A 12,083-nucleotide genomic window follows, 5' to 3' on the forward strand; every position below is an offset into this window, starting at 1 on the left:
CACACTATACACTATTATACGTGAAACACGACACTCCGATACACTACACCACCATACTAAATTGAAAACGAATTTCTTTAGAACTACTTGTTGTGTTTAGTTTAGGTATGGTGCAAAAGAAGTTGAACATAATACACACACACACGACGCTATGCTGCAGTAGGTAGGCACATTTTGGGCTCAGTCAACCTAGAGGAGGCACACACCACCCATGGTTCGTAGGCCGGCCACAGACACGGCTGCACAGACCCAACTCACACAAATGGAATGCGGAGGGTCTAGGCAACTTTATTTAGACATTCTTCTAGCGACAACGGAAATGTACAAAACTGTGGGCGTGTGAGAAGAGCATTTTTTAAATATAATTTGGCGACGTTTGGGAAAATTCCGCTTCTTCAAGATGTTGTGTGCTCATGGAGAAGGGCCCTTGCCCGAATTGTCGCACGTTGTGTTGTACGTCGTATACGGTCACATGAGTATCATCATCCTCGCAGCGGCTTTTGGCTGGCCATGGAAAAAAAGTCACTGCATTGTGCAGTCAGATGCTATATACACTACACTATACACTACTATACACTACACTATACACTACACTATACACTACTATACACTACACTATACACTACACTATACACTACTATACACTACACTATACACTACTATACAATACTATACACTACACTATACACTACACTACTATATACTACTATACACTACACTATACACTACTACACTATACACTACTACACTATACACTACTATACACTACACTATACACTACACTATACACTGTTATACACTACACTACACACGACGATATACTACACTATACACTACACTAGACACTGCTATACACTACACTACACACGACGATATACTACACTATACACTACACTATACACTGCTATACACTACACTACACACGACTATACACTACACTATACACTACACTATACACTCCACTATACACTACTATACACTACACTACTATACACTACACTATACACTACACTATACACTCCACTATACACTACTATACACTACACTACTATACACTACACCATACGCTACACTATACACTACACTATACACTGCTATACACTATACTACACACGACTATACACTACACTATACACTACACTATACACTGCTATACACTACACTACTATCAACAGAAGGTGTGTACTGGATTAATTGCACTTGTGGCAAATGTTACGTTGTTCTGTTTACGTGACAAACCTTACTAGTTGGCTGTGTCGGGTGGTGGCGGGTTTAACGACACAACATTTATATATTTACGCGATCTAACCTCAAAAAAACCCGAATTATGGATAATATCGGTCGCGAAAGCCTATGTGTTAAACCAGTTGATGATGATGATTGTGATGATTAAAAACAAGTAACGGGCTTTTACCCTCTCCGGCAATCATACAGACACACACAGGGACACACGCACAACACAAAGGCAAAGATCCCCCATGTAGCCTGTAACAGACTGTAGGGGCAAGTGCTGTTAGCGAGCACACGAGGGGATGGGTGGCCAGCACCACGCCCGACCGCCTTTGTCTCCCCAGTGGCGATGTTTACTACACACCGTACCAGGTACTCATTTGAGGCTGAGTCGACCTAGGGTAGGCCCAGGACCGGTTCAGATAATCGTCACTGGTGTTGAGCGGGAATCGAACCCGGGTCGCCGGGTTCATGGCGCAGCGTAGCGCTAACCACTACATAACCGCTCCCCACACACAGACACACACACTCACACACATACACAACAACAACTGCCATTCGCCACTAAGTGGCGCTGCAGGTTCCTTTTTTGATAAAGTTAAATTGGGATTTGTGATCGTGGGCCACTGAGGCAGAATCCATCTCCATCCTTGCAGCGCCTCACGGCTCTCCGAACCCCCGAGCGAAGGCTGCGGTAAACCTCATTCTCTATTGTGGGATGCTGTAGACGATTAGAGTGGGCCTGTCGCTTTTTCTCAACCATCCTGAACACCTCCACTGTCAGCCAGGGTACCCAAAGCAGCCATTGCAGCTGCATGAGTTACAGTCCTAAACCTCGCCCATTTACCCTCGACATCAGGAGTGGGGGACAATGCCAACCTCAGCCGCAAGCGATGATGAAATTCTCGCTTGCAACTTTCATCAGCTAACTGAGACCAGGCCACCTTGGACGTGGGGTCTTGGGTGTAGACCCACCACCGGAGTGGAAGAATGGCAGGCGCATCTTACAGATGACTAGTCGATGGTCAGAGGGCAGATCAGCTCCACGGTAGGTCCTGGTGTCAAGGACATGGGCTCGCATTCACTGATCCGTCACTATGTAGTCCAGCAGATGTTCTTGCTTGGACCCGCATTGCATCCATGATGTTGTGTGGATGCACCGATGCTGGAACAACGTGTTGGTAATTACAAGCCCATGGGCTGCACAAAAATCTAGCAGCCTCCTACCTATGTTATTGAGCTGATCTGGCCCATGCCTTCCAATCACCCCAGACCAGGTGCCAGCATCATGACCAACTCGGGCATTGAAGTCACCCAACACGATGACTCTATCCCGAGTGGCCACTTTAGCCAGCACCTGTGACAGGAAGTCATAGAAGGCATCTGACTCATCGGCCTTGCCTGCATCTCTCCACGGATGTTCGTCTTCGGTGGGGGCATAAGTAACCACGACCACCACTCCACGCCTCCGGTTGATGGGAAGGCGAGCCCAAAGTAGCCTGGGGCTTACAGCTTCCCACACCTCACCGCCACGCTCCCACGCCCCCTTCATTATTTTGTTCAGAAGAAGAGCCACACCTTGTTGTTTGGCAGTCTCCTGCCCCGAGTGGAGAACTGTTCACCCCTCATGGTGGCAGGAGCCAGAACCGGTCCACCGGACCTCCTGAATGCCACAGAGATCCATGCGGTACCGGTCCAGCTCCTGACAGAGGAGTGGCAGCCTCTTCTCCGCAGTGAGCGTTAGAACATTCCCCGTGGCCATTCGTAGTTGCTTGTCGTTGTCTCTGGAGGAACCCCGAGGGTAAAGATTCAATCTCCTGGCTCCGTCAAATGGGGTTTGGCCAGGAGACGTCATAGACGCCTGGCCCCCCGGGGCCTCTAGCACAAGCTTATTAGTTACATATTTACGTTTAATTTGTAGTTTAGTGGTAATGAATTGAAGGTGGAAGGGTTGCCAGCCCCTCGCACCCATCCAGAGCCCCCGTTTAGCCACTGTGGTGGTCACAGACGCCATGAGGGGTGAGGCCAATGGGCATTGGCCCTCCCCCCACAGCACTGTCCAAGACAGAGTTCCCCGTCCGGCACCGCGAGGAGGTAGGGGGTTGTTTTGCCGGACTCTCACACACACACACAGACACACACACTCACACACAGACACACACACTCACACACACAGACACACACACACAGACACATACACACACACAGACACACACACAGACACACACACAGACACTCACACAGACACACACACTCACACAGACGCACACACTCACTCACACTCACCCACACACACACTCACCTGCACACTCACCCACACACACACTCACCCACACACACACACGCTGTGACAATGTACGCACCGTGTCCCTGACACTGATATGGCGTTCTGCCACGAGACGCCACGTTCAACCATAACCACAAGCACCAACAGCAAAGATTTTGCTGTTTTTTCCTGGATTTTTCTGTTGCGCGTAGCCACTTTAAGATGTTTCTAAGTTAATATTTTGTTTGTAGCGGTTGCACCCGAGTCAAGAGCCGCATGGCTCACAGGGCTACACCGAATGAACTGAACTGATTGGCTACCTCCTAATAGGTGCCCATTCGGTGTGTGAAGATGCTTCGTTTGGTTCGCTGTCCTTCGCGCGCACCTCCGATGAGCACGGTTGGCTACGTACGGTGCAGTAGAAGTTCAACACACATACACAGAGACCCATGGACACCCATAGAGACTCACAGAGACACACAGATTAGCACGTTTGGCTACGTACAGTGCGGTATAAGTTCAACACACATACACAGAGACCCATGGACACCCATAGAGACTCACAGAGACACATATTAGCATGGTTGTCTATGTACGGTGCAGTAGAAGTTCAACACACATACACAGAGACCCATGGACACCCATAGAGACTCACAGAGACACACAGATTAGCACGTTTGGCTACGTACAGTGCGGTATAAGTTCAACACACATACACAGCGACCCATGGACACCCATAGAGACTCACAGAGACACATATTAGCATGGTTGTCTATGTACGGTGCAGTAGAAGTTCAACACACATACACAGAGACCCATCGACACCCATAGAGACCCACAGAGACGCACAGATTGGCACTGTTGGCTACGTACGGTGCAAAAGAAGTTCAACATACACATACAGAGACACACAGATACCCAGAACCATAGAGACATGCATGGAGCAACACAGATTGATTATCGCGGTTGGCTAGGTACCGTGCGAAAGAAGTTCAACATACATCATGATCATCGTCGTCATCATCGCCACCACCGATACCACCACAATCATCGTCACCACCACCACCATCCTGGCCATCATCATCAACACGATCGTCGTCATCATAGGTGCTGCTACTCGCTAACAGCACTTGCCCCGACAGTCTGTCGCAGGCTACACGGGGGATCTTTGTCTTTGTGTGTTCATAGGCGCTGCTGCTACTCGTTAACAGCACTTGCCCCAACAGTCTGTGGCAGGCTACACGGGGGATCGTTGTCTTTGCCTGAACGCGAGCGTGTGAGCGCCCTCGCGAAGAAGCGATCACAATACGACACATACGACACACTTCGAGCGAAAAAGGGTGGGGGGGGCACATAAAGCAAAGCATGGGAAAAAAACCCCCAAAAAACTAAATGATGAACGAAGCAAAGTGCCGACTACACCGAGCATCTTCTTGTTTCCTCTGATCGTAAAACAAAAAAGATGGGTCTCGTGGTCAGCCAGGCGGTCATGAGCCGCGCTCGTCGCTGTACCACAACAGACTCGTCGCCTGTCCCGTGACACGGACGCGACCTTGAATGTACTTCTCTTCCTGCGGGGGGGGGGGGGTGGGGGGAGGGATGGAGGAGAGGGAGGGAGGACAAATGATAACAACACAAAGACGCCATCCGTCTTGCAATCACGAGCGGGCCGATATATAACACACACACAGACACACACACACATAGACACACACACACACAAACGCCGCCCTTTAGCAGATTAGTTCGGTTCAGTCGTCCGACAGATCTCGCTCGCTCTGTTGTCAAAGTCCCCTTGAGCAGGGGAGCTCCTTCGGCGTTCCTCTGACACCGACTCACGCCGACACGAGGAGGAAGCAAAAGGTGATTCCCTAGCTCGGTGAACCTGGCAAACCCTGCCGACTCAGAAGGTCGTGGGATCGATCCCGACCCTGACGACGCCTGCTGCTGTAGATTTGGAGTTTGCGTGTCTCTCTCTCTCATCATCATCATCACGGTGGCTAGGAGATGTTAACTACCTCGCCTGGTGTGCAGGAGGTCGTGGGATAAATCCCGACCCTGACGATGCCTGCTGCTGTAGATTTGGAGTTTGCGTCTCTCTCTCATCACCATCATCACGGTGGCCAGGAGATCTTAAATACCTCGCCTGGTGTGCAGGTGGTAGTGGATTCAATCCCGACCCTGGCGATGCCTGCTGCTGTATTTTTGAAGTTTGTGTGTCTCTCTCTCACCATCATCACGGTGGCTAGGAGATGTTGACTACCTCGCCTGGTATACAGGAGGTCGTGGGTTCGAAACCGACCCTCCAGATGCCTGCTGCTGTATATTTGGAGTTTTCTCGCGTGGCCACTGATCTCGCTGTGCGCTCTCTTTGCTCATCCCACCGACCCCCCATCTCCCTCGCCTCTTCTCTCTGTCTGTGTGTTTGGCCACTGCAGGAGATGGCGACTCCTCTGCCTCCGTTGTTCACTTCGGTTCTGCTCCTCTTGCTCTGCACGGTGGCACGCGCGGGAGATGATCCGGACGCTCGCAGCTCAACCTCGTGCCCAGCACCCACCGCGGGCATCCCGGGCATCCCGGGGCTACACGGAGCTCCCGGTCGAGACGGCATAGCCGGTGAGCTTTGGACGGCACAACAACAAACAAACAAACAAAGCTCCCCCGTGTAGCCTTCGACGGAGTGTTGGGGCAAGTGTTGTTAGCGAGTAGCAGCAGCGCCTATGAACACACAAAGACAAAGATCTCCCGTGTAGCCTGTGACAGAATATTAACAGATTGTTGGGGCAAGTGCTGTTAGCAAGCAGCACCTATGCAGGCGGGCACAGCACACAAGGGGATTGGTAGCCAGCACCACGCCTGGCCGCCTTTGTCTCCCCAGTGGCGATGTTTACTATACTACTACACACCGCTACACCAGGTACTCATTTGAGGCTGATTGGACCTAGGGGAGGCCCAGGACCGGTTCAGATAATCGTCACTGGTGTTGGCCGTGAGCGAGAATCGAACCCGGGACGCCAGGTTCATAGCGCAGCGTAGCGCTAACCGCTACGCTATCACACAGACACACACACAGACAGGTACACACACAGGTACACACACAGACACACACACACACAGACACACACACAGACACACACACATAGACACACACAGACACAAGGACACAGATTCCCCCGTGGAACCTTGGCAGAACGTTTGTTCACAATTCTGTCAAATCGCCCGATGGAGCTGGTTGCAATAGCCAGCGAAAATTCACAATGCTCAAGCTGCAAACGTCGTTGTGGGTTCACTCTCCAGCACACAGAACCGGTGTGTGTGCTGGAGTGGTAACTAAAAAAAATCCACACAGAGACCCAAGGCAATCAGCGGTGCTGGTGGACACAATTCTGGCTGTCCGCCTGAGGATGCTGCTGTTGGTTGCTACTGTTGTAATCGCCAGCGAGCTGTATAATCTGTGAACGTCGTAGTGGGTCTATTCTCCAACACACAACCGGTGTGTGTGTGCTCAACTTAAGGCCGTAGCCATGGAGTCAACATTGGGGGGGACCAAATCTTCCAGGGTGTCTGGGGGTCCAAACCCAGAAAAATATCTAAATTTTAAAATCTCATTTTCTGCCTAAATTTTTTTTTAAATTCACTAACACATGGGATGGACTTTTTATTTATTTTTTACAATAATGTCTAATAGTGTATTGTATTACATTGCTCTGTTTTTACCATTTCTTGTTGTATTGCATGTAATGGAAGAGATTAGGGATTCATAAAATACAACCATAACCACAATCATATGAACAGAAATCTAAGCATTGATTTATGTGAAGACCAAGGTTTAACAAATAGTTGTTTAAATTTGCATAGTACAGCAATAACATATTTTATAGCAATATATTGACGGGGACATTTTGAGCATATTTGAATATTGGGGGGGGGGAGGGGGGGATGTGTCCCCCCCCCCGGACTTCAGCAGTAAATGGTGGGGGGGGGGGGAGAGAAACGAATAGAACCCAACTCTTTGGGTCTTTCGGTAAAGTCACGTGACTTTGAGTATGAATTCCTGCAGTCACGAAAGCTTCAAGTCACGAATCGAACCAAGTTTGCCTTTCTGTACCCCCTCAACGCAGGACCGCCTGGGAGCAAGGGCGACACCGGAGTCCCGGGACACAAAGGGGATGTAGGTGAGGACCCCTTTTAGCACTCGGAGGGGATGAAGGGGGGGGTGTGAAAATCCTCCCCCGCAGCACGCACGCGCCACAAGGCGCGCACCCACCGATTCAGCGCGGTTGGCTACGTGCGGAGCGAAAGAAGTTCAACATACACACACTACGTACGTGCGTGTGTGGCCTTAAGCGGGAAGCCGTGGTGTCGCGACCCGAGTTCGATTCCCGCTCACGGCACAACACCGGTGATGATCATTTGAATGGGTCCAGGGCCTCCCCTAGGTTGACTCAGCCTCAAATGAGCACATGGTGCAGTGTGTAAACATCGCCAAAGGGGAGACAAAGGCGGCCGGGCGTGGTGTTGGCCACCGACCCCCATTGTGTGCCACGGTGCCGCTCCCCGCAGAGACCACCACCACCACTGTAATCAGAGGCACGCTTCTCAACATTGACTATGGATGTTGAACTTCCATCGCACCGTACGTAGCCAACTGTGCTGATCTGTAGGTCTGTGTTGGTATCTTTGTGGGTCTCTGTAGACCTCAGTGAGTGTCTCTCTGTATCTGGGTGTCTCTGGGTACCGGTGTATGTATGTATGTTGAACTTCTTTCGAGGGAGAACAACAAACTAAACACAACAAGAAGTTGTAAAGAAATTAATTTCCAATTTAGTATAGTGGTGTAGTGTATAGTAGTATAATGTATAGTGTATTGTATAGTAGTGTAGTGGAAAGTCGTGTATAGTGCAGTGTATCATAGTGTATAGCATAGTATGTAGTGTACAGTGAATTTTGTATACGTAGTGTGTATTGTAGTGTATAGTGTAGTGTGTATTGTAGTGTATAGTGTAGCGTGTATTGTAGTGTATAGTGTAGTGTGTATTGTAGTGTATAGTGTAATATGTATTGTAATGTATAGTGTAGTCCATGTTTTCTGAACTTCTTTCGCACTGTACGTAGCCAACCACGCTAATCGGAGAAGCGGCGGGGAATAGGACAACAAACTAACACAACAACAACAAGCAGTTTTAAAGAAATTAGTTTTCAATCGGCGTCCTTGACGAATGCGATGCGTTTGCATTTCTTCCACTCTCTATCTCTCTCCCTGCCTCCTGAAGGTAATCCGGGCAAATTTGGACCGCGCGGTGAGACGGGGCCCCTCGGACCTCCTGGAGTTCCCGGCCTCCAGTCCGAGCCTCGTGCGACCCGACCTTCGGCCTTCGCCGCAAAGATCTCCTCCTCGCGACCTCCGTTCGGCACGCCCATTAAGTTCGACGTCCCCATTTCCAACGAGCAAGGGCACTACGACCCCGGCACGGGAAAGTTCACGTGCGCTCACGCGGGCCTCTACTACTTCGTGGCGCACCTGCACATTCACGCCACACACTTGGCCGTGGTGCTCGTGAAGAATGGCGTTACCGTCGTCAAGTTCGCGAACCACTACCTCGACAGCTACTACTCCATCGGCTTGAGTGGCGGCTCCGTTCTGAGCCTCGGCGCTGGCGACCAGGTCTGGCTCGAGGTGACCCAACCCTACAATGGCCTTTTCCATCAGCCCGAACATCGAGACTCCACTTTCATGGGGTTCCTTTTGTTCGCGGAATAGCGACGCCGTTGTTCGGTTGCCCCATTTAAGGCAGGGGTGGGGAACGTGCGGCCCGCGGGCCGTACAAGGCCCACAAATAATTTGGTCTGGCCCTGCCAAGGCAACCGCAGGCGGGACTCGAAATTCAATAAATCTAGGAGAAAACCTGGAAAAACAGTTGCGAGTAGCAGTAACATCATCAATACCAGCTAACGTCACATGCCTCACCGAAGAGAAGCGGTCCCAGCCATCACATTAGGGGCGGGTTAATTAAATGTTTGACCAAATATAACGGGCTAATTTTTAAGTTGATAATGTTGTATGGACCGCGAATGATGTTATAAATATCCAAATGGCCCTTGGCAGAAAAAAGGTTCCCCACCCCTGCAGTTTAGGGGAACCAACCATCGACACGGCGACGGCACGGAACCGTTCGGCTGGCCGTCGAACGAAGACGGTCGCGCCGGGCATCGCGCGCTGATTTTCTGATACGCTGCTTCTGCGGCCGCTGCGAGCTGCCCACTTTCTAGATCGACAAACTCGTTTCTTTAAGAACTGCTTGATGTTCTGCTTGGTCTGTTGTCCTTCCCACCTGCCAGCTCCGATTTGCGCGGCATACGGTTCGAAAGAAGTTCAACATATATACACAGAGACTCACAGACACACCCACAGATTAGTACGGTTGGCTATGTATGGTGCGAAAGAAGTTCAACATACAGTGAGGGAAAAAAGCATTTGATCCTCTGCTGATTTTGTATAAAAGACACCTGGGAGCCAGAAATCTTTCTGATTGAGAGGGGATCAAATACTTATTTCCCTCATTAAAATGCAAATCAATGTATAACATTTTTGACATGCGTTTTTCTGGATGCTTTTGTTGTTATTCTGTCTCTCATTGTTCAAATACACCTATCATTAAAATTATAGACTGATCCTTTCTTTGTCAGTGGGCAAACGTACAAAATCAGCAGGGGATCAAATACTTTTTTCCCTCACTGTACGTATGGTGCGAAAGGAGTTCAACATATATACACAGAGACCCACAGACACACCCACAGATTAGTACGGTTGCCTATGTATGGTGTTCAACACCCACAAAGGTAAACTCGTTGTGTTGGTGGTGGTGCTGCGTTGGCTGTTGTGCAGATTCAACAACAACTCAACACGCTCCGTGTCAACAACACTGCCATGAATAAGGGCCATTGCCCGAAACGTCACCGATTATATATATTTTTTCCCTCTATTAAAGCCACAGTCTGTGTTCGCCGCCAAGGTCGTGATGGCTTTCATAATGCCCCCGGATCGGAAAATTAAGACTGATTGATTGATGCACAGTGGTTTTTGACTAATGATTGATTGAGGCACAGTGGTTATTGACGAATGATTGACACAGTAGGAATTGACCAATGTTGTCAGCGGTTTTTGTTTTTAATCTTCATAATCGCCAGCACGAACACGTTTTGCGTGTGTTTTGCGACAAAACGTTAACAAAAAAATACTCTTAGGTTTTTTCGGTAAAGTCACGTAGGTAAAAATAATAATAATAGAAATAAAATAATAATAGATGAAAATAAATCTATTAAATCACGACGTTTCGGAGGCAACACAAGTCTATTTTTTTACCTACGTGACTTTACCGAAAAAAACCTAAGAGTATGAATCCTTGCAGTCACGAAAGCTTCAAATCTAGAACAAAAAAATAGACAACAAAAAAAATCCGCGTATCTTCCGTCTCTCCGCGTGAACAAAACAACAAAAAGCATTCCCCCACACAAAACCCCGCAAGCCTCCGCAACCATCCGGTCAGTACGCAATATCGGCACGCGTCGACTCACGACCAAGGAACCAACTCCGGTTAGCGGCTTTGACGCTCACGCGTCTCTCGCGAGGCTCGATCTCGAATCGATGTTGGCGAACTGGCCGATCTTACGGGGCAATGAATCCCCTTCCCTCCCTCCCTCCCTACCAACTCACCTTACCTTATTCACGTAGTGTCTCGTATCCAAGGCGCTTTGCAAGAGTTATAAATGGTGATTTGAAGCTTTCGTGACTGCAGGAATCCATACTCTTTTGTTCTTTCGGTAAAGTCACGTAGGTAGAAAATAAAATAAATCACGACGTTTCGATCGCAACACAAGCGGTCGCCCTCAGGCGGAAAAAATATAATCCAGCAGTGGAACTGCGTCGTGATTTATTTTATTTGACTTTACCAAAAAAAACAAAGAGTATGTTTATAAATGGTGTAAATCAGTTCGCTAAAAGTGATGTAGTGGCATGTGAGAGCTGGAGGGGAAACTAGGGGAGGGGTATTAGGGATGGGGGTATGGGGAGGGAGATTGAAGTGGGAACGGGAATTGGGGTGGGTACCTAGAGGATGGAGGGGAAGGATGGGGCCAGGGAGAAGAGGTGTGGGGGTCTTGAGGGGAGAGTGGGTCGCCTCTCGCTTCACGTGGAGGGGAAGTTCGTTGCAGTTGCAGTGGTGTTACGTACCGGGGTGTAGCAAGCCATTACGTTGCGGTGTCTACATCACGGTCCGTGCGTGGGGTGTCTACATCAACGTCCGCATATAGCCCCGCCCCTCGGGGGGCAGTTGGGTATATAAGGCGGTGAGAGCTCGAGGCAGTCGTTGGAGCAGAAGAGCCAGTGAAGACTGAAGACCAGCTAGCTAGCCCTGGGACTACCCTAACTCGCTCCTCTTATAAGAGCCGAGCAGGGCAAGCCAGGGGCGACCTCAGAGCAGCGAGGACTGTGTCCTTGTGAGGGCCAGGCTCGTGTGGCTGAGGGTCGGACCTGAGCCGAAGCTGGGCCAGGTGAGTTAGCCTTTATAGGATGGTCTGGGTTAGAGGA

The 12,083-nt window shown here is 49.6% G+C and overlaps 1 protein-coding gene across 1 annotated transcript; it reads left to right on the forward strand.

Annotated features, from left to right (window-relative positions):
- Positions 1 to 5,169: 5,169 nt before the first annotated feature.
- Positions 5,170 to 10,168, forward strand: LOC144735448 (complement C1q tumor necrosis factor-related protein 5-like). Its single transcript, XM_078617851.1, has 4 exons — positions 5,170 to 5,359; positions 5,935 to 6,112; positions 7,618 to 7,671; positions 8,770 to 10,168. Exons 2-4 carry the CDS (start codon positions 5,938 to 5,940, stop codon positions 9,255 to 9,257), a joined length of 717 nt encoding a protein of 238 aa, XP_078473977.1. The 5' UTR covers positions 5,170 to 5,359; positions 5,935 to 5,937; the 3' UTR covers positions 9,258 to 10,168.
- The last annotated feature ends 1,915 nt before the right edge of the window (positions 10,169 to 12,083 follow it).

The sequence above is a fragment of the Lampetra planeri genome, chromosome 55 (genome assembly GCF_965212315.1).
Source record: "Lampetra planeri chromosome 55, kcLamPlan1.2.h2, whole genome shotgun sequence".
Classification (NCBI taxonomy): Eukaryota; Metazoa; Chordata; class Hyperoartia; order Petromyzontiformes; family Petromyzontidae; genus Lampetra; species Lampetra planeri.

What these genes read in the sequence shown, in the direction of transcription:
- LOC144735448 (XM_078617851.1), top strand. Translation starts at nt 5,938, where the DNA reads ATGGCGACTCCTCTGCCTCCGTTGTTCACTTCGGTTCTGCTCCTCTTG. An exon ending in CGGTCGAGACGGCATAGCCG is followed by an intron (nt 6,113 to 7,617) that starts GTGAGCTTTGGA and finishes CCCTCAACGCAG; the next exon opens with GACCGCCTGGGAGCAAGGGC. An exon ending in GGGACACAAAGGGGATGTAG is followed by an intron (nt 7,672 to 8,769) that starts GTGAGGACCCCT and finishes TGCCTCCTGAAG; the next exon opens with GTAATCCGGGCAAATTTGGA.